Source organism: Lethenteron reissneri, chromosome 43 (assembly GCF_015708825.2).
Source record: "Lethenteron reissneri isolate LAM-NWPU_2019-01 chromosome 43, ASM1570882v1, whole genome shotgun sequence".
Classification (NCBI taxonomy): domain Eukaryota; kingdom Metazoa; phylum Chordata; class Hyperoartia; order Petromyzontiformes; family Petromyzontidae; genus Lethenteron; species Lethenteron reissneri.
In genome coordinates this window covers 4,438,744-4,466,543 of record NC_083821.1, presented here as the reverse complement: position 1 = coordinate 4,466,543, position 27,800 = coordinate 4,438,744, and the positions used below count along the sequence as shown (strand labels likewise).

Genomic DNA, 27,800 nt, shown 5'->3' with positions numbered 1-27,800 from the left:
CAGCCTCAGTGCACCCCACTATCGCCGTGTCTTGGAAGCGAAGCAGAGTTGAGCCTGCGACTGTTGAGCACAGTACAGTACTTGTGTGGGTAACCACCGATGCTTGCCAGGTGTTATAGGTGTGAGCGTGCTTCGGTTTGGGGCAGTGGCCAGGAGATGTTGGTGCTTAGCGTCAACCTCCTTTCGAGATCGTGGTACAGCAGTTTCAGTTTTCCTTCAAGCATGAATCCAAACGTTGATGGCAATTTTGACGAAGCATTCAAATGCGGCAACTCTCCAGTGAATAATATAGTATTGGGCAGCCGGGAGAGAGTACGGCTACGTACACTCTCCAGGAGTTGCATAGGTCCGCAGTAGTGCGTGCGCCAAAAGCTTGAGAGAAATTAATTCTCACCACGCCGCCTGACCTGGAAAACCACGCTTGCATCACAAGCGGTTTGCGACACACACACACAAAGTCTCGACTCAGCAGTTTTTTTCCCCCCATAGTAAATAATTTCTATCATTAACGAAGATTAAAACTCGTTTCGGGTAGCATGGGACGCATACCGCTAGTCGAGGTGTGTGTGTGGTGTGTCTTATCTAAACCGGTCCTGCGCCCAGTAGCTATAGCGGTGTGTAGTAAGCATCTCAACTGGGAAGACAAAGGCGTTCGCGCGTTGTGCTGGTCACCCACCGCGTCGTGCGTGTCGTGGCGGCCGCTTTCCTAGGGGGTTTGCTTCTCGCTAAGAGCACTTGCCCCAACAGCTTGTCGAAGCTACACCGGGGGATCTTTGGCTTTGTCTTTGGCACGCATGGTGAAGAACGCCGCCCTGAAAGGAGCCAGCCCCCGAGTGGCTTTGCAATGAAGTGAGCGGCTCGCAATCATAACTTGTTGTTGTTTTTTGCGGGGAAGGTTTTTTTTTACTTTGTCTGTACTTTGCACTACTGTCGTGTTGTTTGTATTGTTTGTTGTTGTTGTAACGTTCTTAACGGCCCCTACTGGACGTCTGTTTTTTTATAAGAGCTTATAGCTCATCGGATTCCTCCTGCAGTGTAAATACGGATTCTGATTGATTCTGAGAACGTGCATATAATGAGCACCACTTTAAGGGGGGGGGGGGGGGAAGACAACACTGGGCGTCCTATGCATATACTGGCCCCTGTCATAGGAACGTGGAATATCCAGCGCTGCCTCGGGACAGCAAGCGGGAGATGGCACTTTTAAGAGGAACACAAACAAATGCATATTCAGTGATGTTTCAGACAATGGACTTTATGTAGCTGCGAGAAGGGCGAGGGCGGGGGTGGTGGAGGGCCATCTTAGTCTACAAGAGATCTTGAATTTTCTCGGGGGCCCGCGAAAGAGCCATCCTGGGAGAATAAGAAAAGGGAGAAAGGTGGGTAGGGTGGATGGGGGGGGGGGCAGAGAAAAAGACGAGTCTTATTTGGGGGCCCCATGCAGAGACTCTCCCGTCTCTCTCTCTCTTTCTTCCCACCCCCCACTGGTGCAAGGAGACCCCATCGACCCCTCCCCCCCATCCCCTTGTGTAAGGGCAGTAATTAGACAGAGAAGCACAAAGGCACGGCAGACGTTATATATTGCGAGCGCGCTCCTTTACGCTTAATTAGAGTTCCATAAGCAACGCAGGCGCTATGGCCTGCAAACACTTAGGCCCTCAGTGTTATTATTTCTCGGCCGCCCTTTGTTCTTGCGCTTTGGTCTCACGGCGCATTGGACCTCTCGAAAACGGGCCGCTCCTTTTAACCGTTCGCCATTCATCGCCGTTGTCACCTCTGCATCGTTGTCGTCATCGGTTAACCGTTGGCGTCATCTTGTCACGAATGTTATCATCATCGTCATCATCAGATAAATCATCGTCATGTTCGTCACGTCATTGTCATCACTGCAGTGGTCATTCTCGTGGTCATCATGGCCATGGCAATCTCAGAATGATCATCATGTTTGCACCTTCATTAGTAATAGGTGGCGTCTTGGGCAATGGGCCTTCTTGATGGCACCTTCAAGATATATGCGGTCCATTGCCTTAAAAGTCATATCCATTTCGTATGAAGAAGGACCATTGCCTGAAACGACGGATACATTCTATAATTGTTTCCTTGTAATGCCGCACGCACATACACGATGGCAGCTTGCTTAGCTTAGCCATGCGTACCGGATTAAATGTAACTTTTCACTTGCGCAGGCAGTCCGGCGTGCGTTAAATCAAACTCTCTTTTAGCCGAACCAACAGATGATGATGCTGTTACTTTGTTGACAGTGTGTCGTGATCAGTGGCACATGTAAGGCGGCATAAAGGCAAGTGAAGGTTCGTTTAGTAAGCCAATGTTAAGGGTGTTCTTGTGAGAATCAATGCTGCTGTTTTCCTATGCAATACTCTATGCTGCCGTAGTTGGTCGTTTAATACCGTATGCTCTTGATTATAAGATGCCCCGGAAAGTAAGACGCACCAAAAACTTGTGCCCGGTGTCAACACAGTTATACAGAGCTGGTCGAACACACGCGTACGCATCTAGTGGACTATAAGACGCACCTTTGTCGATTATAATACGCACTTAGTTGACTATAGGATGCACCCCCAACTTTTGCTTTGAAGATACAAGGTTGGGAGGGAAGCGCGTCTCATCATTCAGAGAATACGGTAACGTGACTATTCATATTTGCATGATTCCACTATTTATTAAGCATGGTATGTGTGCTCGTATCTAAATCAAAAAGCAAGTCTTGACGATTGTTTGACCATACTTCACCACGCTGGCCAGCGTGGGTTGCTGAGGATAGAGGACCCAAGACCGGTTCAAACATAAATATAAAACTCCACTACTGTTGTTAGCCGTTGCCTGAAATCTAACCCATGTTCTTGGGTTCACAGCGAAGTGCTCTAACCGCTGCGCCACCGCTCCCACTCACAGAATATATGAGTGTCGTCAAATGAATCGGCTTGCGCGTGAATGCAAGCAGATTTGGTTTTGTCGCTGTTGTAAACACACGTGATGACGTGTGTATGTGTGTCCAAAGATTATTCTAAAGTCACCACAACCTAATGTCAAGCTCCTTTCTAAGCCCCGTCTCTAATTGTATGTGGGTTGGCAGAGAGTCTTTACAGTGGCGCAGCCACGGCTCCTAATAAATCTTACGTGGGGAGAGCAGCACAGAGGGGGCGCGGGGAGAGAAGGGTCCCTTGTATGGACCCGATCACCCCCTTGCATAAACAAGGCAGCCGTGCGGCACCGCGTTGGTGGATCGCGGACGTCACCCCTCGGGGGTCGACTCAGCCAGAGAGCCGTGTTGGTGGAGTGTTCTCGGGGTATTTGGGCACTGCCCTTCATCCCACGTCGAGGTGACGCGCTCTCATTATTTCGGGAGTTGACAAAAACATCTCGGTGCAAGAACCCTCCTGCAACAGGCTTGTGGATTCGGCGAGGCGTTGCTGCACAGAGGGAGTTGCTTTCGTTATTATTCTTAGAAAGACAAAGATCCCCCGTATAGCCTTTTAAACGGACTGTTGGGGCAAGTGCTGTTAGCGAGAACCTATGAAGGTCGGCACGGCACATGATGGGATGGGTGGCCAGCACCACGCCCGACTGCCTTTGTCTCCCCAGTGGCGGTGTTTACACACGGCACAGGGTACACATTGAAGGCTGAGTCGACCTAGGGGATACCCAGGACCGGTTCATATAATCGTCACCCACACACGATTATTGTTATTATCCACATTTGTTGAGTAGCTGCCAGGAGGCCCCTTGAATATGCAGCCCGCACATTCTGCCCACTGTCTGAGAGAGAGAGATATGTAGAGAATTACGCTCAATTACCGCGCTAAATTGCTGGCCTGAGACTTGTCAGCAATGATGTATGGCCTCGGAAATGTGATCAGCGACAAATTAGGAGAGAGCCAACAACACGCACGCTGAAGAGCAGGAACTGTGGATTTGGTGCAGTGGCTTACAACAACCGGAAAACAAATGCCCGGATTGAGAGTGGGGGGGGGGGGTTAAAACAAGGACTGGAAAAGTTATTCCACCCAGCCGGATAAAAGATATATATTTTTTAAAAAGTGGTTTCATAATTAGAGTCAATGGAGTGGAATGAGGTCCACAAAGTGGAGATGGAACGGTGAAATTGATGCTCGTAGGATGAGATGGATTTTAGAAATAGCCGTACGATGAGATGGATAGCAGTGGAGATGGATTGCAGGATGAGATGGAATCAAGGTTGAGATGGATTGCAACACACCAGGACCATAGCAAACATCGGCATCGGCAAACTTTCATTCAGCATTAAACGGAGAATGGCCACTGATGGTAACGGTTCGTGTTGGGTTATGCAGAGCTATGCACGTGTGCTGATGTTTACACAGCGTACCATGTGCGTATTTAAGGCCCAGTCAACCTCGGAGAGGCCCAGCACCACCAATTCAGTTATTCGTCGCTGATGTTGGTCACGAGCGCAGTGCGCTAACCACTGCGCCACCGCTCCACTGACACACACACAAAGACAATGGTCGCCTGAATAGCCTCTAGCAGGCTGTTGGGGCAAGTGCTTTTAGCGAGCACCTATGAAGGCTGTAACGGTACACGAGGGGGTGGGTGGCCAGCACCACGCCTGACCGCCTTTGTCTCCCCAGTGGCGATATTTACACACCGCACCAGGTACTCATTTGAGGCTGAGTCGACCTAGGGGAGGCTCAGGACCGGTTCAGATAATTGTCACCGGTGTTGGCCGTGAGCGGGAATCGAACCCGGGTCGCCGAGTTCATAGCGCAGCGCGCTAACCGCTACACCACCGCTCCCCACACTCCGCTCCCCTGACACACACGGACAGACACGCCAACACACTGACACGACTATAGACACAATCTTATGTGCAGCTGCTGCCTGGGCATTGAGCAAATACGTTGCTGTGGTGCCCAATGAAGAGGCAGCTGCCGGCGGGACTGGAGCACGACGGCTGCGGGGAGACCGGAGCATCGGCGGGAGGGCGGATTCACGATGGCCAGCGCAGAGTCTCTCGCTGTTGTACACTCTCTTTCTCCCGTTGCACGCTTCAATTCAACTCGTCGGCGCTGGGCATAAGCAAACTAGTCAAAAAGCTCTGGGCTCCGGGGTCATTGAGAAGGGCCCCACAGATTCACGGAAAACCCCAAAAATGTGAACCAACCGAATGTTGGAAGACTGAATCGAAAGCCTAATAAACATGAGCCATTGCACATTAATAAGCTCATTCATTTGTATCATCGCTACCTTGTCTACATCTCTATTAGCTTTTGTCTACGTATCTCTCGCCCTTATCGCTTCTGTCCTCTCACGAGGAGTTTATGCATCGAGATGGGACGGTCCAAAAATAGTGTATCCTCGTGTCCCCCAGAGGCCCAGCGAGACGAGACACAACGATGAAGTCACGTGAGAGGTACAGGCAAGATGGGGGAACGAGGGAGATTCCATATTTTTTATTCGATTTGAATTTTTTTTAAATGTCTCCATGCTAGTTGGGCCTCTTGGGCTGCTAAGGGCGATGCGCAAGTTCGATTCCCGCTAGAAAACCAATAACGGTGATGAGTATTAAATAACAGTGGTGAATGTTTAATTAAAAACAGTGGTGAATAATTAACCGGTCGTGAGCATCGTCTAGGTCGCCTTCATCCTCAAATGAGTACCTGGTGCTATGCGTAAACATCAGCACTGGGGAGACAAAGGCGGCCGGGCGTGGTGTCGGTCACCCAGCCCCCTCGTGTGCCGTACCCGCCTTCATGGGTGCTCGCTAAAAGCACATGTACGTCCAGCATCGGTGTGTCCTGTGAGTTGCATGTATGCCAGCTGACGTTACACAGATAATAGTCGCACAATAGGTGCCATCGGTACACTTTATGTTATTTTCATTTAGGAAGGCCTATCCTCTTTTGGGTGCATGCTTATGGACATTAAATCCATTTGAGCCGATGAGATCTGTCCTTTAGTGGAAGCGCTTACGGTGGTATCACGTTGTCCGCGTAAATCACGCAGCCACTTCATACGAAACACGTGGAACTTGGTGGAGACTGAAAGCAAAGAAAGAGAGAGAGAGACAGATAACTTGACGCGGCAGTGGAAACGTATATGACTTTGTAATGCGTGTTATTACTGCCACGCTTCAAGGGAAAGTGCGTTTTCATTTTCTTTGGGAGTGAAACGTGCAACGTGATACACAGAGAGAGAGAGAGAGCGAACGCGCGCTGGAGTTGAGTCTTGGCTCTGATTTACGTCCTAAGCCATGGAGCCCCCGGGAGGGAGGAGGAGGGGGGTGGGTGTGGGGGTGGTGGGAGTAGAGACACCACAGGGGAGAGTGTGTGGCCGTGCGTGTGTGTGTGTATGTTTGAGCGTCTCTCTAAATGTGTGTTCAGACGCACGCGTGTGGGGAGCGGTGGCGCGGCGGTTAGCGCGCTACGCTACGCTGCGCCACGAACCCGACGGCCCGAGTTCGAATCCCGCTCGCCGCCAACGCCAGTGGCGATTATGTGAACCGCTCCTGGGCCTCCCCCTAGATCGACTCAGCCTCAAATGAGTACCTGGTACGGGTGTATAAACATCGCCGCTGGGGAGACAAAGGCGGCCGGGCGTGGTGTTGGCCACCCATCCCCTCGTGCGCTGTGCCTGCCTTCAGAGGTGCTCGCTAACAGCTCTTGCCCCAACACTCTGTTAATGCTATCGGGGGCACCTTTGTCTTTGTTACCCCAGTGTCTCTGTCTGGGTGGCATTTCATTTGAAACTTGCTGAAACTTGCATGGGTCTGCCCTAGGTCAGATCAGCCTTAAATTAGTCCCATTGAGTGGCCTTGTCAGCATCACGACTTGGGAGACAAAAGGTTGCCAGACATCCTGTGTGAAGTGTTTACCCCACCAATGCATATGGTATGATTGCGAATATGAAGGGCCATATAGCTGGATGTGTATTTGCATGGCTGGGTGTGTTTCTATACGGCTGGGTGTGTATATGTACGGCTGAGTGTGTTTCTGTACGGCTGGTTGTATATCTATATAGCTGGGTGTGTCTGCATGGCTGTATGTATGTAAGTCTGTACGACTGGGTGTGCATCTCTATGCCTGGGTATGTGTTTGTATGCCTGGGTGTGTTTGTATGGCTGGGTGTGTGTGGGTGAAAATTGTAATAGAGTACGGAGCGGCTGCTTAGAATCAAATTCCAGTTGAATTCCGTGCTTCTGAGATGTATATTTGGCTGCTGCTATAAAAGTCCACGTGTTGATAAGCCACTTCGTTGAGCTATCATCTGTGGCCAGGTCGTATTTGAAAAAGAGCTATAAAGCTCAGTGTGGCCTAATTTGGTGAAATAAAAAAAATATTCGTTTAGTTTTCAGTTCAGTTGAGATGAGAAGCTTTTTGTCAATGGCGATATGGTAACAGCCACGTCACACGGGCAGGAAGGGTTTAAACGGGAGCTGCAACGAGCCGTCCAAATTCATCTCCAGAACAAACAAACAAAAAAGATCCCCCGGCGGCACGTGGCGCGAACCGTTGGACATCGCATGCCGAGCAAACACGCGGCGCGACTCGTAAGAACGCAGCGGAGAACGATGAACGTTGATGAAAAACTACCGCGCATCCGTCAGTGACACTGTCATCTTAAAAGGAGATGATGTACGGCACACGAACGGCCCTGCGTCACAGTGCATAAACGGTGTGCAGCAAAGAAGGCCCCCTTCGCCCATCGCGTCACCAAATTTATTTGAAAGCGGAGTTATTATCGTTATTATGATTCAGGCAGTGTTATTGACGAACGTGTCGAGTTTTGCTGTTCGCTGATTGTGCTTGTGCACCACACCACCAACGCAGCGGCATCCCTCTCCTTCCCCCGCACCTCCGATTAGGGCGGTTGGCTACGTACGCTGCGAAAGAAGTTCTACGTACATATCACAACCAAATCGTTTCGGCTGCAGCGAACTGCGCGAGCGTTGTTCATCCGGCGTCAGCGGACGGATTTCGCGTCGTTGGACTGCGACGGAGTTCACGAGTGCAGCGGCGGTGAAGCTGCGCACGTAGCTTTTGCTAGCCGGGTACTTTTGTGACCCCCCCCCCCCCTCCCAAATCCACGACCAAGCAAAAATTTAGCTCGACAATTCTGACATTCACGAAGGTGCAGCAGCAGCAGCAAGGTTAGCAGCGGCAGACAGCAACAACAACGAAAGTGTGAGATGAATAAGCCACGAGGATGAATGCGTTGCCTCTCCCTCCCTGTGTGCCACGGAGGAATGCTGCATGAGTTTTGAAAGACGCGAAGAGAGTGGGGACATTCAAAAAAGTGTGAGAGAGAGAAAAAAACCCAACAACCCCCGTTAGTTTGTTTTAAAACGGTGCCGCGGTTTCGTGTACGTGGAACAGGCGTGGGTCAGGGGGTTAGAGAAGCTGCCATGGCTGAGTGGTGCCTGGCTCATTTCATGGCCCCCTGAAAAGGTTTGAGGTTACCCGGTCCCTCTCCGTGTTTGGGGCTGATTTTTTTTGGTGTGTGTGGGCCCCGTGGTGGCGGATGCCTCGAGTCGTGGGGGGAAACACGGCACAATCGGAGGGCTGGCGACCCCCCCCTCTTCCACCCCACCTCGGGGGGTCTGCGTGGGGCTGCTCGCACGCCAGACACTCCGTTACCGTCCGTCCTGTTCTCAAAAGTCGCGCGCCCCAAAGCCTTCACGTTAATCTGCTGTTGTGGCCGCGTGATGCGGCCAGGTTAAGTGCACGAGACCCTCGCCCCGTTGGCTTGTATTCACGTCGTGTTTAATGTGTTTAAGTGGCGGTGGTGATGATGACGGTGGTGGCGGTGGTGGTGGTGGTTGTGGCACAGTGGTTCAGAATCAGAATATTTATTGACACTGGAGAAATTCAGACTCTTTGGGTCTTTCGGTAAAGTCACGTAGAAATAAGGAGAAATCTTATGGTAGGAGCCGGTCTATGCATAGGGCACCCAATGTTGTCTTACCCCTTCCAAGGGGTGCTCATTATATGGACCACGAAATCTGAATTCGTGACGTTCTCAGAATCAAAATATGTATTTATACTTGGAGGAATCCGATGAGCTATTAAGCTCTTTTTTCACAGATAATACAATAACAAACAATACAACAACACGATGGGACTGCAAAGTATAGGAAAAGTATAGAAATCACTTTTAAAAATATTCAAATAAACTCAACTATTTTCTATCTTACACAAGCAAAGCCCACTCAGCTATTGCCTTATTTTTCAGAAGCGACCTGGCTACACACGATAGCTCATAAAAGTGGCTCATCGTGCGGAAATTTAAAGCAGCAAAATAATCGTAATAATCGTGCAGCTGTGAACGTGGCACCCTCAGCTCGATTCGGTGGTGAATGATGCTTGAACCAGTCCTAGTCCACCCCACCGCCCCTTCACCAAACCGCACTGACCAGTACGCTGAAGTATAGTCAAACATCAGCTTGGGCGCACGCTCATCCAGCATTGCGTTCACAGTTGGCCGCAAATTATAATTTTGTAACTTGGCGTTGACGTGTGTTCTGCATCTTCTTGGTTCTTTCGGTAAAGTCACGTAGAATGGAAATAATAAAATAATAAAAATAAAAACATAATAAAATAATTCTCACGACGTTTCGGCCACAACGCAAGCAGCCGTCCTCAGCTGGAGAACAGGTCTGTCGAGAAGACAGAGTCTGAATGGCACGCCCCAGGCTTGGAGCGACTATTTAAGCTGTGTTCTGCAGTTGTTCTCTCGTGCACGGTTTCGCGATCATATTGCAAACGTTGCTTTTGCCTCCTCCTCTCCGCGTCAGACGACCAAGGCGTTCCTGCCACACATGCTGGAGACCAACCACGGACACCTCGTCACCGTCGCCAGTTCCTTGGGTTTGTTCAGCACGGCTGGCATCGAGGTGAGCGCAGGGATCATGGGCCGACGAAACCGGCACTCTAAACACTTTGGGGAGAAGAAAATATATATAAATATATATATATACCCTGAATGTCTCAGGCGGCGCCGTGCCCGGGCTTCTGTTTGGCCCCAGCGGCAGCTTTTGCGCTGTGGATTTAAAGAAGCGTCGGAAACTACATTTGAATTTACAACTCAGAAAGCTCTCTCCAAGAGAGCTATGCAGCACCACGGGGGCGAAAGCCCCCACGCACGCTGGCGTGCCGCTGTTATTGCTGTACACAAAATCGACGATGTGAGGGTTGCTCGCATTCCTCCAAGTCCTGGCTCTGCTCCTCCAAAAACACTCAGAGGCACGAGGGGCACCACAGACAAACGGGAAGGGAGCAGCCAGGCAGAAAGCTGGCAAACCCCCCCCCCCAAAGCTCTGTGGTCCTCTATATTTTAAGATGTAATCGGCGAATTAACGAGTGTCTACACGCGGGAGGCAACTGAAGCACGTGGAGAAAACCTCACTCGTGTGAGTGAGGGGGAAACGCTCTATCCCATACAGACGGAACAGGGAGAGTCCACATTTAGCCGGAGTAATGGAACCTTCTCAATGCCGACGAGAATGGAGTTTTACATAATTTGCGTGATCCACCAACACTCTCTGGCTCCACAATGCTGGGTTACAGGCGTGCATAGCGACTGGCATATGAACATGATTTTCCCCGTTCTCTAAACAAATTTTTTTTAAAAATTTATTTTACCACGTAAAGTCCACTGAGCTATGCGGCTCTTTGTCAGACGCAACCTGGCCACAAATGGCATCTCAGCGAAGTGGCTTACCACGTGGAAATTTATAGCGACCAAATACGGTCTGTTCCCACATAACGCCACATGTTTTCATAACACGGATTGGATATAATGCGATGAATGCATTAGGGAACACATTTTTTCATAACGCGGATGCGAATCGGATACAACGCGATCGAGCGAACGGAACCATGTCGCGCGAGTAGGAATAAGCGGTCGTACGGCGACCTCGGAGTAGCGTTGCATCTGGATGCTACCCACGCGCCTCAGTCTTCATTCAGCCTGCGTACGCATCTCACGTGTTAAACCCGAACTGTGCTTTACCCTATCTTATACATTATCATCACAACGCAGGTTTTCCATAACGCGGCGTTCTTTGGGAACGCAACCCCTCCCGCGTTATAGGCGAACACGACTGTACACTACACGCAAGTTTCCCTGTGCCCCCCCCCCCCGCCCCCTCCACGTAGGATTACTGCGCGAGCAAGTACGGGGCGGTCGGCTTCCACGAGTCGCTGGCGCACGAGATCCGAGCGATGGAGAAGGACGGAGTCCACACGACGCTCGTGTGCCCCTACCTCGTCAGCACCGGCATGTTCCAGGGCTGCCGTATACGGTGAGCTCGGAGCTCACGCACCCCTCGCAAGGGGTGCGGGGGGGGGGGGCCTAGGCTGTGGCATGGATACCGTGCAGGAGGGTTTTTTGAGCGTGCGCGGGGAGCGTCGGCACCGTATCGCTGCCGTGATGCGCGCGAATACGCAGCGTCGAACGAATGCCTTCCAGGCAAAGCGCACAAACGCACAAAGGTGTGCAGTTTTGGCATCGGCTACAAAAAACATAAATGCTCAGTGTGTGTGTTTGGACGTATTGTAAATATACTTGTAAATATAACGATTTGCGTACTTTGCAGAGGGTTTCAAACAAAGCTGTGCAACTGGCGCCTTGAAAAGTTGCCGATGGATTTAGCACAAACAAATAAAAACCCAACAAACACGTCAATAATGCTGCCATAAAAGGAAACCTAACATGGCAGGCGACGTTTCAGGGAACGAGCCCTTTTTTCACAGCAGAGATCAATGATTTCGCGGAACCTGACGAAAAATTACCTCTCAGCTCCACGAGGTCCATTTCCTGAGATATCATTTAATATAAAACTTAATTTCATATTAAAAAGTACTCATCTCCCGTTTAGGGCACCGAGATGGTGGTGGATGTTCCTATGGCAAGAGACAGTCCACCCATAGGACCCCCATTGTTGCCTCCCCCACTCCAAGTGGTGCTCATTGTATGGGCCACCAATTTGAATTGGCGACGCTCTCAGAATCGACCACAATCCGTATTTGTACTGCAGGAGGAGGAATCCGATGAACTGTGAAGCTCTTTGTTCACAGATGTCCAGTAGGGACGGGTAAGAAGGTTACAACAACAACAACAAACAATGCGGAAAAAAAACAAAATAGCAGTGCAAAGTCAAGCAAAGGCAAACAAATCACACACAAAAAAAAAGTTTATTCTGATTGTGAGCTGCTCACTTTGCCGCCAAACCACCCGGGCCCGGATCCTTTCAGGACGGCGTTATTCACCATCGTGCCAAAGCCAAAGACAAAGATCACCCGTGTAGCTTTGGCAGAGTTTTGGGGAAAGTGCTGTTCGTGAGTGGCACCTACAGCATGAAGGCCGTCATGGCACACGAGGGGGGAAGTGGGTGGCCAGTACCATACACGTCCTCCTTTGTCTCCCTATCCACGATGTTTGCTACACACCGTGCCAGGTACTCATTTGAGGCTGAGTGGACCTAGGGGAGGCCCAGAGCCGGTTCAGATAATCGTCACCGGTGTTGGCCGCGAGCGGGAGTCGAACTCGGCTGTCCGAGTTTGGCAGCACAGCGCGCTGACCGAGGCGCCACCGCCGCTCCCCCGCGCAGCATCGCGCGCACGCACACTAGCGGTTGTTTTGTTTGGAAGGATTTAGGCTCGTTAAATCTTTAAGCCTTGCGCAGTGACGCAGGGGCTCGATCGCCGCGTGGGCCAGCGTGCCTCTGTTTGGTGTCACGGCAGAGAATCCAGCTGTTGGCTCGAAGCGGGACCTCGGGGAGGGCATCGTCAAGTTGTGCCTAAACGCGAGCCGAGAATTCTTCACCGCAGTCGTCATTGACGAGCGATGCCTCGTCGCGAGTGAGAAAAGCCAGCGTGTGGCTACGAACGGGTTGCTGCAGCCATGCGCTGTGTGACGGCTGGCGCTCTGGACTCGCCATCCAGAGGGCCGTCGGTTCGTATCCATCTCCTGGCGAAGCAGCTGAAACAATTGGGGGGGCGAGGGCATATTTTTGCTAAAATCCCACCCAGCAGTATAACTGGGAACACGGCATCGAGTCGATCGGCAGTGAGTCCTTGTGTGTAAGTGTGCGTACTCCTTTCTACTTTATTTCAAGACGTCTGGGCAGCAAGGAAGAGTAGGCCAAACACACATTTTCGAGGGGCTGTCCAGAATTTCCTCTAGTGGAAGCCTTTGTGCCAACAGTGGCATGAGCAAGCTGCACCTTTACCTTTTTATAGTAACCCATTGACTAACCCCCGTTAAACCTTCAGCTGCGCATAAACGCACTTCTTCCGTCTGACGCAGTCATCACCAAGCGGTAGGGTGCTGCTAACCTCGTGACAATTAAACTGTTTTGGTATTTTCCTTCGCAACGCTGCTGTCCCACAGTGGCATGGCTCGCACTGTTTGCGTTCATCTTGAGAAACACCCAGAGTGCTGTGCGTGACTGGGACCTGACCCAGTGATGCACAGCAATCTGTCATTTCATTGTTTTTTTTTATTGTTGAATATTATCTCTTCGAAGAAACAGATTTTTGATGCGGAGTTAAAATGTATTAAGTACGTATGTTGAACTTCTTTCACATAGTGCGTAGCCAACGGCGCTAATCAGAGGTACGGGGGGAACGATAAGAAACTAAACACAAAAAATCAGTTCTAAATAAAAGAGTTTTCATTCTAGATGTATGTGTGTATGTACGTTGAACTTCTTTCGCACCGTACTACTGTGTGCATCGGAGAGCTGGTAAACTTAACAAGAGCAGCTCAAAAATAAGCTGCTCGAAATGTGAGCCTGGGCGAGTGTCCATCTGACCGAGACGAACGCTGGGTAATCTCGTGGCAAGACGCAAGGATTGGCAATGCCGAGGCACGATAGTCCACGGCAGGTGAGTGAGTGCTGTGCTTACGATTTGGGTGGGACATGAGTGCAGGATGAGGGAGGTTCGGTTACCGACACAGACATCAACTAAACTATATGAAGCAACTCTTTGGTTCTTTCAGTAAAGTCTCTTTATACGTAACTTTACCGAAAGAACCAAAGAGAAATTCCTGCAGTCACGAAAGCTCCAAATTAAGTTTATATGAAGCAATTTGTTTTGAATGTTAACAGGTCAAGCCCACTGAGCTGTATAGCTCTTTTTCTCGACGAAGCGGCTTATCATCATGTGGAAATGTAGAGCAGACAAATACTCTTCATCGCATGTTGATTCTAAAATGTGGAGAGGACCCGGAGAAAAATCCATGCGATCACAGGAAGAGAGAGAGAGAGAGATGCGAACTCCAAATATACAGCAGCAGGCGTCACGGTCAGGATCGAGCCGACGACCTCCTGTATACCAGGCGAGGGAGCTGACATCTCGCCACCGTGGCGCCCAGGCATTGGAGTGGCCTCCATGAGTGCGGTAACCAGCGTGGAAGATCTAACTGCAGATGTTTGGCGGCTGTCAAGGCGGATTCTGGAGGACGTTGCCGCGTGTCTCTTCGGCACAGCAGCTGTGCGGATCCGGCGGAGGGCGGTAGAACGAGTTGGCAATGAGGTGCGGTGGTGGCCTTCACGATGTCTTGAACTTTGCTCTGGGTTATTATCTGGAACAGAAATTGGAGGCAACCTTGAACCACCATCATTATTCTTTTGCAAGGCAGTGGTTGTTAACGATTAGGGCGGTAAATTATTTTTAGCCTGTTATGTTGTGGCACAGTTCCCAGAGCAATATCTTAAAAAACACAACACTCCCCAAATTGTATTGCGGTGCGTGCCGATATGGCTGTATGTATGGTAATGTAATACGTGTGTGTGTGTGTGTGCAGTGCGGTAGTGTGGTGGTTAGTGCGTCGCACTACGATGCGATGCACCGAGTTAGATTCCCGCTCACGGCCAACGCCAGTGACGAACATCTGAACTCGTCCTGCCATGCTGTAATTCAATGATGTAATGCACACGTCACGTGACTTCCTTAGTATCCCCTAGGTCGACTCAGCCTCAAATGAGTACCTGGTGTGGTGTGTAAACATCGCCACTCGGGGGTCAAAGGCGGTCGGGCGTGGTGCTGGCCACCCACTCCCTCGTGTGCCCTACCGGCCTACATCGGTGCTACTCGCTAACAGCACTTTGTGCCAGCAGTCTGTTAAGGCTGTATTGTATAGGAGATCTTTGTATTGAGCCACCCAACCACCTGGTATTTTCCCTGTGAGTTAGTCCTAGAGATGTCCGCCGCTTAACACACGGCGCAGATTATATCTCACGTTTAGGTGACGGGCTGAGGTCAGAGCACTGGGTCATCACTGCATACTGTAGGTCCTGGCCATCACGTGGTCAACCTGGCAATCACGTGGTGAACCAGGCTATCACGTGGCCAACCTGGCCATCACGTGATGAACATGGCAACCACAAAGTTGAACCTGGCCATCACACGGAAAACGACTGCTCTCGCACCTGACCTGCCGTGCCTGATTTACGATTGATGGACGCTACAGCCTCGTGCCGTGTCGCCGACAAGCACCATTGACCTAAAAAAAAAATAAGCGGCAAAAATCATTGCAGCAGTTTAAATGTTTAAATAAACGGAAATAGCTCCGCAAATGTTTAAAAGTTGGCCTGAGTGTGTTTGGCGGCTCAAACTCCGAAGCCGGTGAAGAAGACGGTGGTGGGGTGGTGGGGGACGAAACGCACAGATTGCTCAGTGGCCCGGCTGCAGCGTTTGTGTATTTTCACAGAGGCTCGTGTGCCCGCGCGCGCGTCCGCCTCATCACGGCTGGTGCCCGTGCCTGGCGGTGATGGGCTGCAGGGTATTTACGCGGTCAGGACGTGGCGAGCGTCAAAACGGAAGAGGGCCGTCGCTTTTTGACCCGACCTCGTTGACAGCTGTTTATTTTCCAGGGGCGAGCGTGACGTGGGCTTCATCCAGTATTGCTTTGCCCGCGCGTGTGTGCCCCTGCGTGTGTGTGGGTGTTTGTTGCGTGCATGTGCGTGTGTTGTGGGGGGCAGGGGGGGCGTGCGTGTGCGTGGGGAGCGGTAGTGTAGCGGTAAGCGTACTGCGCTACGAACCCGGCAGGCCGAGTTCGATTCCAGCTCATGGCCAACAGCAGTGGCGAATATCTGTCACGTGACGTGTGATGTAATACACACGTCACGTGACTTCCTTCAGTATCCCCTAGGTCGACTCAGCCTCAAATGAGTACCTGGTGTGGGGCGTAAACATCGCCACTGGGGATACAAAGGCGGCCGGGCGTGGTGTTGGGCACCCACCCCCTCGTGTGCCGTGCCGGCATTCATCGGTGCTAACAGCACTTGCCCCAATAGTCTGTCCAGGCTATACTGGGGATCGTCGTTTTTGTTGCGTGCGTACACACCTGTGTGTGTGTTCATATGGATCTGGCACAAATATCCAATGCCCAGGTCGCCCTTGCCAAAGCCATGTTGCTTAAATGGTCCTTTGTCAGCTGGCCCTACAGAAGGAAGAGGGCAAATGTTCACATCATATAATAGGGCAGTGTGAAACGGGTGGCGCAGTGGTTAACACGCCACGAGATGAACCTGGCAACCAGAGTCCAGTTCCTGGCCACGGCTAACATTGTTCATGAGCGACGTGGTGAAGTATGGTCAAATAACCCCCATGACCGACATGACATGGTGAATGGCCTTCATCCAGCAATGGATTGACAACATGGCTGAACGGTTATTTAATTTCGTATTCAGATATTTTTTTTATTTGTTGGGAGTCAATAAAGTAATTATCCACCAGAGTTAAAAACTAACAATAACAGGAAGTTACATGAAATTTCTCAAAAACATGCGTGAATTTGCAAAGATGTTATTATTACTTTACAGATGTCTTGATTCAACTCTGATAACCCACACGAGTTCATCGTCCCAAAGGCGGTTTGGCACTTGCTGTCAGTGGGTGGACCAGGTGGATGAAGCAAGTTAATGATCACGTTTATTACACCACCATACGTTTGGCTAACGATTCAATAAAACAAAACTTAAAAAGTGGCTGGTATAGTGCTCCAATGAGGTGAGCCTGGTTATCTTTTTAAATAAAAGACAAAAACAACAACTCAACATCAGAAATGGTAGAGAGATGACTCTAGAGCAGTGTTCTTCGATAATTTTCAGAGGCGGGGGCCACTTTAGCCGATGCGACATCAGCAGTGTGAGGGCCGCCACACGGGGTGTCTTCACGATTTGTGTATCATCGAGGGCCGCACTAAAGGCCACCAGGAGCTGCTAGCGACCCGCGGGCCTTGCAGTGAAGAACACCACTCTAGAGAGAGACCCCCACATCCCTGGCCTCTCTCTCTGGGCTGTGCAGAAACGTCGCCTAGATGTTTAAGCCCACACACAGCGCTACTGACGAACGCAGTGCGTTTCATCTTCTTGGTTCTTTCGGTAAAGTCAAGTAGAAGGGAAATAATAAAATAATACAAATTAAACATAATACAATAATTCTCACGACGTTTCGGCCACAACGCAAGCAGCCCTTCTACGTGACTTTATCGAAAGAACCAAGAAGATGAATCCCTGCAGTCACGAAAGCTTTAAATCGAAAAGCAGTGCGTTTCGTTGTTGTCACCGCTGCCGACGCAGCAGGTGGTGGTGGCAGCTTCCGACAAGTAGTTTTAAAATGCATACATGGGTTATCAGGTTTGGCCAGGACCTCCCTTGTTTTATTGAGCATCGGTGGGTCCATAAACCTCTAAAGTGGTGCTGCCAGAGGAATGCATTTTCGTTTCAGAGCAAAGTCATTACTTCCACAAACCATGTGAAGAGTTGAAAAAAACCAGAAAACAGGTCATGGGAAGAAAAAAGTGCACCCACAAGCAAGCAATCAAACGAGCAAATTCTCAGGCCATAATGGTTTTGCAAGTTTACCACCTCGGCCCCGCTGCAGAGAATGCTCGAAACGTTTCCTCTTTCACCTCGTAAGCGCATAACCGCGCGACCTTTAATAAAAAAAAACCCGAAAGAGGCCCAGCTAATTCCGAAATAAAGCCCTCCTTTATAATCGTCCACGCTCGTCAAACGTGGCACCGCGACTCGACTCCCTTTGAATTTATTGCCCGCACTTATTACACGCGCACAAAAAATATTATAATAATAATCCTGGCCCCCCCCTAGCCTCCTTCCCCCCCCCCCCCCGAACAGGACACACCGTAATTTAAAGATCAGAGAGTGGGCTGGGTGGTGTGGGGTGTGCGCACCGTCGCAAATATTTCCGCGAGGAATTTGCTGGCACGTGGCCAGACAAGCGTGCGAGGCGATAGTGGCTGGCGGAATTGCGCGCTCTCTGACCCGAAAAGCATCGGGCTGACATCGAAGGAAAGTCTAATTACGCCGATGAAATAGGGGCACCCCTTGACGTGCCGCTCACTCGCACGGGACGGGCGTCCGCGTCTCTCTCTCTCTCACTCCGTGTCGCCGGGTTTTTCCGGCAAGAAGGTTAGGAGAAATGCCATAGCTCGCTTGCCAGAAAAAAGGGGGAAAACATATTCTCATACTTTGGTAACTGGCAAAGAAGGTCCCATGATGTAGCTGCTCAGCCCGAGCTCTCATTACTCTGATAGTGCATTGTCTTTGTGCTGTACGCCTTTTGGCGTCCTCTGGTCTAACACCGTTTAAGATGAGGCTCAAAAGAAAGATGTCGCTGGTGTGGACCAATCAGTTTCAAAGGCAATGCATATATTATCAGAGTATGTTTTTTGTTTGCATTCTGACCACAAGTATTGTGGTTAATGCACACATGATTCCTTGTAAAAGGTTTCAGTTTGGTGTTTTAACATCTTAACGCAACTGTTTTGTTGCCATCTCATCAGAATCTTTATTTGCACGGGAGGAATCGGTATCGTCCTCGAGACACTGCCGTGGTGTCGTGGGTGAGCTCAGTCCAGTCTTGGTTTGCTTGGGAGGTTCTGAATTGAAAGAATGTAAAGATATACATGCACATGCTTAAATTCCGCCATAGTAAAATGGTGAGCGAACTGGACTTGCAATCCAGAAGGTTGCTGCTTTGATTTGATCTCCCGGCACGGCAATTAAAACAATCTTAAAGTTTCCTATATCACCCCCCCTCCCCGCCGACACCTTTGTTACCTCGACACTACAAAAGGGGCATGCCACAGTTAATTGACTGCGGGGAGGTTACCGCTGTTGTTGGGCAAAATGCGGGTACTCACACCGTGAGCAAGACATTGCAGGCCTGCACTTCTACCTTTGACAGAGGCGAGTCGTTCTGTGGGGACAACCACAGGGCAACGTGCCACAAAGTGGTGCTAGTTTTATTTAGTGCCACTCTTACCTTTTATTTTTTACACGTATTTAGTTTTTTTTAATATATACAGCGGTATCCATATTAAAACTGTGATTTGGGATGGAATCCGTCACGCATCCGTTATTTTGACGTAAAACTCATTCAGCTGCCTAAATGGATGGTATTGCATTTTTCAAAGTCCAAAGGACGTGCAGAGATGTCTATGCTGTTCATGAGTAGAACGCCCCATCGGCCACCTCTCTCGAGTTTGAAACTTGAATCGATTGATCATTCATAGTGCCAAATGGCTATGCAGACGGAGTATAACCAGGAGGGGGCAGGGGGATGGGAGATATATTCTGGAGCTCAGCCCCAGACAGCTCCGAATGAAATCAAAGCACTCAGTGTAACCATTCCACCCCTGTCCAATGCTCAGTCCAGCAATTTGATTAATGTCCACGCTTCAGACGAGAATTAAACCATTTTGTCTAATCTTTGCCACGTTGTTTGCATTGTTTCCCGTTTTGTTCCGTCCCCTGTAGAGTTTTGTTCGCACCGTTAGCTCAATTGTCACCTTTAGCAGAGCACTCGCGTATGATGTACTTCAATCATCAATAATCGATTTGCAGAGCCAGTGGTGGAAATTCCACATATCTGTGGTAGAAGAGAGTCTCGATTTAAAGCTTTCGTGACTGCAGGGATTCATCTTCTTGGTTCTTTTGGTAAAGTCAGGTAGAAGGGAAGTAATAAAATAGTAAAAATAAAACATAATAAAATACAATTCTCACGACGTTTCGGCCACAACGCAAGCAGCCGTCCTCAGGTGAAGAACAGGTCTGTCGGGGAGACCTGGTCTTCACCTGAGGACTGGCTGCTTGCGTTGTGGCCGAAACGTCGTGAGAATCATTTTATTATGTTTTATTATTGTATTACTTCCTTTCTACGTGACTTTACCGAAAGAACCAAGAAGATGAAGAGAGTCTGTCAATAATACAACTACTGTTGACTTCCCTGCAGAGTGGTACTCATTTTGTCATCACCGAAGGGATGATGGGCTGAGTTAACCCCCAACCAGGATTTGAACTCGCAACCTTCCGATTGCGAGCTGCTCACTCTGAACATGAATGAGTGAACGCGTGCGTGTGTGCCTCTGAGTACGATGTACAGCGGTTATTGTGCTGCGCTACGAACCCGGCGACCCGAGTTCTATTTCCCGCTTATGGCCAAGACCAGTGACGATTATCTGAAGCCGGTCCTAGGCCTCCCCTAGATCGACTCAGTCCTCAAATGAGCACCTGGTGTGGTGTTTAAACATCGCCACTGGGGAGACAAAGGAGGCCGGGCGTGGTGTTGGCCACCCACACCCTCGTGTGCCGTGCCGGCCTTCATAGGTGCTCGCCAACAGCACTTGCCCGAAGAGTCTGTTAAGGCTACACGGGTGATCTTTGTCTTTGTCTGAGCATGTGCGTGTTAGTGTTGGCACGGGTGTGTGTGGTGTGCCTGCCTGCGTGTGCCCGACTGCATGCGTGTCCAAGGATGTGCGAGTGTGCACGTATGCCCATGTGTGTCTGAGCATGTGCAAGATTACATGTTGGTATGTCTGAGCGTGTGTGTGTGTGTGTACGTGTGTGCGGCGGTGGTGGCTGGGTAGCAGCGTGAGTTGCTATCCACATGGAGACAGAGAAGAATGGGGAGGGGTTGGTGGTGGAAGGGCAGATGGTTGAACACAGAGCAGAGCAACAGCTCTGTCCGTCTAACTCTGACTCGCTGCATTCTCCGGATCCCTCGCTCCCATCCCCCACTCCTCACCCACCCACCCGCCCACCCATGGCTGGACCCAAGGGGAGCAGCTCTCGCTCCCACGGCCGCCCTGGCCCGGGATACAGGAGCAACACACACAACGCACACACACAGGGGGATGTATCATCTTATCCAATGTTGGCCAAGTTCAGCGTGACTTTAATCAGCTTTGCATACGGACGGGGAGAGTGGTGCGTGTGCGCGCGTGCTTGGGGAGCGGTGGTGCAGCGGTTAGGTGTACTGCGATACAAATTGAGCTCGATTCCTGCTAAAGGCCAACATTGGTGATGGATCAGAATCATAATATTTATTCATATTGGAGGGATCCGATGAGCTATGCAACTCTTTTTCTCAGTAGTTTTTCACAGATGTCCAGTCGGATATCTAAACCATGTCCTGGGCCTCGCCCAGGTCGACTCAGCCTTAAATTGTACCTGGTGCAGTGTGTGAACATCAGCACGGGGGAGACAATGGTGTCCGTGGTGCTAGCCGCACCGCCCCATCGTGTGTTGTGTTGGCCTTCATAGGTGCTCGCTCTCAGCATTTGCCCCAACGATCTGTGTCACCTTGTATGTGTAATTGATGTGCTTTAAAGGAAAGTATATAATAGGCGACATTGTGACTAATGGACCTTCTTCATAGCGCATAGATTTGTGAGGCAAATAGCAGGGCCATTGCCAGAAATGTTACCTATGTTTCCTTTTAAGGCCACGGTGTTATTGATGAAAGTGTTGTATTATCTGTGCTTGTGCATCACTGCCAATGCAGTGTCGCCCAATAATTTGTATATTTAAAAAAAACTAATATTATTTTACCTTTCATCGTGTCCTCCTTTGAAACAACATATATTTTGTTAAGTCACTAACTATCTCTGTTTTGCCTTGCCTACGCGTGTGCGTGACCAGGAAGGAGATTGAGACGTACATTCTGCCGCCCTTGAAGCCCGAGTTTTGCGTGAGCCAGGCGATGAGGGCCATCCTCACCAACCAGGCGATGATCTGTATCCCACGCCTTATGTACCTCACCGTCTTCATGAAGAGGTGAGCGGACGACGACGCTGCAGGCCCATCGATCAGCACAGGGCACCCAAACACGGTCATTGTTTCGGGGCGTCATAGCGGTTGGGAGGCAAGAAATAAATGCACGTTCGTACCCAGGCTCAGACTGGCCGGTCCATTCCGAGTGTCGGTGGGCCGTTCCGTGTGGAGAAATTGCAAACATGATCAGAGTAACACAAAAACTAAAATTTTGTTAACATATTTTATTACCTCTTATGTGTACGCTTCATTGCTTATTTACGCTACCAGTTGGCACTAAGTCCCCATATTCGGCAGCTCCAAAGATTCTTCCCCACCAGTCCATTTGTTTTATGGACCCGGCACAAATGGGCCATTGAAAATGCAACAGCAAAATGACGCTAATATGTCACATCGCAAATCTAGATACGAGTAGACAGTTTGGCACAACATCTTTTTTTTCAATTGCCTATAGCTAGATTTTGGGCCGGTGTGTCTACAAATGCCTAGGCCGATTTTTAGTCCCAGTCCATCACTGTTTGTACCCCTTTTTCCACTTGCACATCTGAACTGTGCCAGCACGGGGCAAGCACGACACGGGTGGTTTTCCACTGGCTAAAAATTCCTTTCCAGAGATGGAATTTGAAACAATATTTAGATGGGGGTATTATTGTTGTTGTGCACAGTCATTGGAGCCCCCCCTGAGACTGTCAATGTACTCCATTTGGCAACCCAGTTGAATCACAGGCAGCTGAAACCCAGGACCTCAGCAGTGCCCGCTGAGTGCCCTCACCCCCAGAGCCACCTGGCAACCTCACGTTTTTTTGACGCGGAAATTCTTCCGTCTGCTCCCTCACCCGTCCATCCACCCACCCCCCGTTTCTGCGCGATGGTTCCTCCCGTGCAGCATTCTGCCGTGGGAGGCGATCGTCACATTCTACCGCTTCGTGGGGGCCGACAAGTGCATGTACCCGTTCTTCGCCGAGCGGAGGCGAGCCCTCAACAACAACCAGAAGGACACGCCGTGGGACATGAACTCTCCCGAGCCGGCGTGCAATGGGCAGAAGGAGATCTGAGCGTGCGCGTGAATGTGCGGTTACGTGTGTGTATGTGTGTGTGTGTGCGATGCTTGTGCGCGTGCGTGTGTGTGCGCGTGGGTCAGTGAGTGCCTGTACATGTGTACGAGTTTTTTGGTCTTTGAAAGCCATTAAAAGCGCGTGTCCCTTACCACCTTTCATTGCGTCAAAGTTGAAAACCATCAGTGTTAAAGTAGGGATGAGGTTAGGGATTTAACCGTATCAGATTTTTTTAGGACATTTTTAGATCATGACAACGATATGATAATGTAAAGTGTCTTAGTTCTATCGATGGTAGCATTGCCGGATGCCACAAAAATGCGGAAATGACGTAATGTTCGTTACACCACTGGCAGTTTTCAGATCAATCTGAAACAAACTAAATATTTGGATCATGTGAAAGTTAATTTCTAGGCTGGGTTTTTAGATATTTCAGATTAAAATATGACCCTTTTCCACCATCAGTCATTGGCATCTCGACTGTGATTTTCTTAAAAATGAATAATCATATTTGTCATGAACATCAATCATCACGTCATTATTCGCTCATTACTGCAATTACTTCAGTGCATGGGTGTTACCAGATTTCCATCAACATCATCATCATTATTTACATAATCGTCAAACTGGCACATCCTTATCACAAGCATCTTATCGTCCCAGACACCAGCATTGTTACCGCCATTGTAGGCTACCTGTACAATAAGCGAACTGGTCCTGGTCAAGAAAGGGATCGGACTCTTTTCTGTGCTGGCATTGATGCATGGTTTAGGATGTTTAGTTTGTTGTCCTTCCCTGCACCTCCGATTAACACGTTTGGCTACGTACGGTGCGAGGAAGCGTACATAGTGGTGTCAGCAGTTCAACCCACCCAGCAAGCTGTAATAAAAATACAAACCTTACTATTACCCAGTGGCGATTGTCGCATCCGTTACATAGGGGGGCACCACCTCTTGCAGGGTTGCACCCATGTGGACGGTGGCATGGCCAAGCAGTAGCTCGCTTCTCGCTTGTCGAGGAAGTTATTGGATCGAGCTCAGTGGCCACCCTGGTTAACATTGCCCATAAATACTACGCGCCATCCCGCTTCGTGATATATGTTAAAGGATCGGTTCACTTGACCAATGCTGCCACTAGAGGTGCTACATTCATCGCTATGTTACAAAAAAACGATTGATTCTTGAATCAAATCACTACCCCCCGAAAGGGAGTCGGGACGGGGGTGGGGGGAGCGATATGTTTGTAGCTGAATCAATAGCAACAGACTCTGTGACCTACTTGAATAGAATATCCGCTGATGTTGCTGCTGCTATGTCAAGATATCCCTGCTTTGTGTTTCCCTGGCAGACAGCCCAGTAAAACGTGTTACGTTGGGCCCAACGTTGGCATGTGTTTGGGCCAGTAAAAATGTAACGTTGGCCCAACGTTCCACGTGAACCCAGAGAGTGTCTTCTGAGCTGCTCGTGAGAATCGCACAAGGCCAAGGGTCCTCGATCCAACAAGTCCATGGGCCCCGATGCTGAGATGCATGTTGAGACACATTCAATGCACGTGCTACGTTTTTTTTTTGCACAAGCAAGCACGCAGCTCTACCTTTACTTGCCGCACCTGTACGTGAGCATTGACCGCGCAGTCGTATAACAAACGAACGAACGGAGACGTGTAAACGGTCGAGTCGTACGACCGTGCAGGGGGACCTCGCGATGCTAGAAGTGCTGAAGACCGTTGACGCGACGTGAGGACGAGTGCGGGGCACTGGACCGCGCGCCACCAATGTGGTGGGTGGCGAGTGGCCCGCCACGTCTCGACGGTAGGGGGTTCACTCCCCTCTACACAGTGGTGGAAGTTTCGCTTTCCCCACGGCTGCCGCAACGTAACGGTCAGCGCGCTGGAATTTTGTGATCCGGAGGCCGCGGCCGGTCAGATTCGATCTCCCGACGCGGCGGTTGAAAACAACGGCGCGGGGTTTCGTAAATTCCTTCGCACCTCTGACCACCGGGTGGTACAAATAGAGAAACAACGCAGCAGGTTGTGTGATCTGGGATAAATGGTGGGTGACTTACACCGCTTTCAAGACATCTGCCCCCAGGCATTGAAGAGTTGGCCAAACAGAATCTCTGAGGAGTTCTCCACAGTTCGGTCGAGTGGAGGCCCTTCCACCAGGAGGGAAAATTGCAGGGCTGCACCTTTACCTGTGGCAGGGGTGCGTCATTGTGTAGGATAACAACCGGTGACTTGCCACAAAGTGGCGCACAGCTTATTGACCCCCCCCCCCCAGAGGGATGAAGGGCTCATTTGATGTCTGACAAAACGCAACCTTAAAATGAATGACAGTAATTGGGTGCTGCCTAATCCTTCCTGACACTCCTACTATAGGGATCACACTTAACTCCAGACCTGCTGGGTTGCAGTTGCTATCGTTCTCCAGTAGAGATTAGTTTCGGATTAAAAAACAAATTCGGATGTTGAATTGTTGAAGGCCACTTTGGACTTTTTCCAGATCTTCGGATCATTTACACGATGTAACTCATTTGACGCGTCTTGGTGCTAACACGTGACATCACCCGTGACGTCACTGTTGGTGGGAAAGCTGCGGAGGTGACGTCATAAAATCGACGGCACTCTTTGTGACGTCAGGTTTTCGGACCATCCACATTTTCGCATCGAGGCCCGGTTTTCTGATTTCTTTTTTTTTGGATGAAGAATTTTTTTTGGGAATTCGTCCCAAGTCCGCTGCAGTTTGATGTCCTCGGATATTGACTCGGCCGCTGTTGATCGTGGCCAGCAGCTAAGAAGTTGTGCTGCAGCGGTACTCCTCTAGGAGAGCTGCTATCAGCTTCATATTCTCGCCCCATTTTACCAGTAAACAAAACATGTCACCTCCATTTCACGCTCTCCTTTGTGAATCTCTGTGAGTCTTTTACTCCCGGATCACATCGGTTCCTTCCCTTCTCTATTCATACGTTCACGTCTCTTTCCGTGTCCCTAGATTTCTTGTTTTTTTATGTGGGGGAGGGGGGAAGAGGGGAGGTGGGGGGGGGCTTTTCCTGCAACAGTTTTATCCAAATTGTGCGCACTGCATCGTGCCTTACGACAAAGTGCCCATTCCATACCCGCAGTGCAGTGCATCACCCCCTGTAGCCCTTGGAACAAGCACAGCTTATCAGCACCACGCAAAGGTGATAAATGCTTCAAAGTTGAACCTGAATGATGTATGACAGCACGGTCACCGTGGTGGCTTTTACAAACAAACAAAAAGGAAAATGGGTCATCGAAAAATGGTACCGTAGTCATTTTTTTTACAGAATATCGTTTTGGTAATATATGATACGAATCATAAAACAGCAGGTCCATTAAGCTTCCTGGTCATGGTGAACACGAGTTCGCGGTGTACGCTGCGTATGATGGCTAATGCCCGAGGTGAATATATTTAGCATTTGCCATCCCAAGTGGTACCGATCAACCCCCCTTGGCTCACGGACTACATGTTTTGGGGAGAGTTAGAGACATGACAAAACTATGATAATTGTTTTTTTTACCCTTTTATCTGGCAACGAAACTGACACCTTTTTTTACAAGGAGTCATGTTTGCATAGAGCCATAGACCACAATACCTGCAGTCGGAATGCAAACAAAAACATAATTCTGATAATGTATGCACTGTCCTTGAAATTGATTGGTCCACACCCGAGACAGCTTTCTTTAGAGCCTAGTCTCACATGGTATTGGACCAGATGACGCCAAAAGGCGCACAACTCAATGACAATACACTATCAGAGTATGAGAGCTCGGGGTAAGCATTTACACCATTGGAACCTCATTTTCCAGTAGCAAAATATGATAATTGTTTTTTTTCTCTATGCAAAAAGGTGTCAGTTTTGTTGCCAGATAAAAGGGTAAAAAACGAATTAGATTTTGCTACTGGCAAATGAGGTTCCAATGGTGATCACAAAAACTACTTCTGATGTCGCTTCGAGTGACCTCTGTTATCCGTACGCTGCAGTCGCTGCACTCTCCCCCAGATCCCGCTACACAGAGACACGTCCACTGCATGGAATATCACACTTGGTCTCGTGTTGTGTTATATGTTTTCTTCTTCACGTTTTTTTTTTCTTTCCGTCCAATGTTATTGCGATTGTGCTCACGGCATCATGTCATGAGACGCAGTATCCACGCGTAACTTGCGCAGCGTGTTCGTTACAGGGATGTGTCAGTGTGGACTGGTGGAAGGGAAGGACAAGGACTGGCTGCTGTGAGCCATGATCCTTGGAATCAAACTCATGATACCCGGGTCCATGACGCAGTGCGTGAACCACACCGATCCCCGCTCACTGCTCTGTACATAACTTACTCTCTCGATTGACGTGCGGTTTCAGAAGTGTATCGTTGAAGCCACCGCCGGCGTTTTCTATCCCTTAAACAAATTAATATTTTTTACATTGTAAGATAGTAGTGAGCGACAATGTATCCGCTCTTTTGTCTGTTGTACAAGTGTGCATTTTAAACACGAGCTCTCATATAGACAGAAACTGCGGGAAGCTCTGTGCCTGTAATGCTTACAAATTACTCTCGGAATAGTTTTGCTAAAATATGTTCCTGTGTTTAAATGTCACGTTACGATTAAAATATTAATAGTAATTATTATTACAATTATGATGACG

General features: G+C 49.6%; 1 protein-coding gene across 1 annotated transcript in view; it reads left to right on the top strand.

Moving 5' to 3' along the window:
- Positions 1 to 26,145, top strand: part of LOC133353275 (retinol dehydrogenase 10-like) — a 35,124-nt gene extending 8,979 nt beyond the window's left edge. Inside the window, exons 2-5 of the mRNA XM_061569384.1 lie at positions 9,791 to 9,889; positions 11,154 to 11,299; positions 21,953 to 22,087; positions 22,971 to 26,145. Of these exons, the coding sequence (XP_061425368.1) occupies positions 9,791 to 9,889; positions 11,154 to 11,299; positions 21,953 to 22,087; positions 22,971 to 23,139 (549 nt within the window). The 3' untranslated portion in view covers positions 23,140 to 26,145. The remainder of the gene's footprint in view (positions 1 to 9,790; positions 9,890 to 11,153; positions 11,300 to 21,952; positions 22,088 to 22,970) is intronic.
- The last annotated feature ends 1,655 nt before the right edge of the window (positions 26,146 to 27,800 follow it).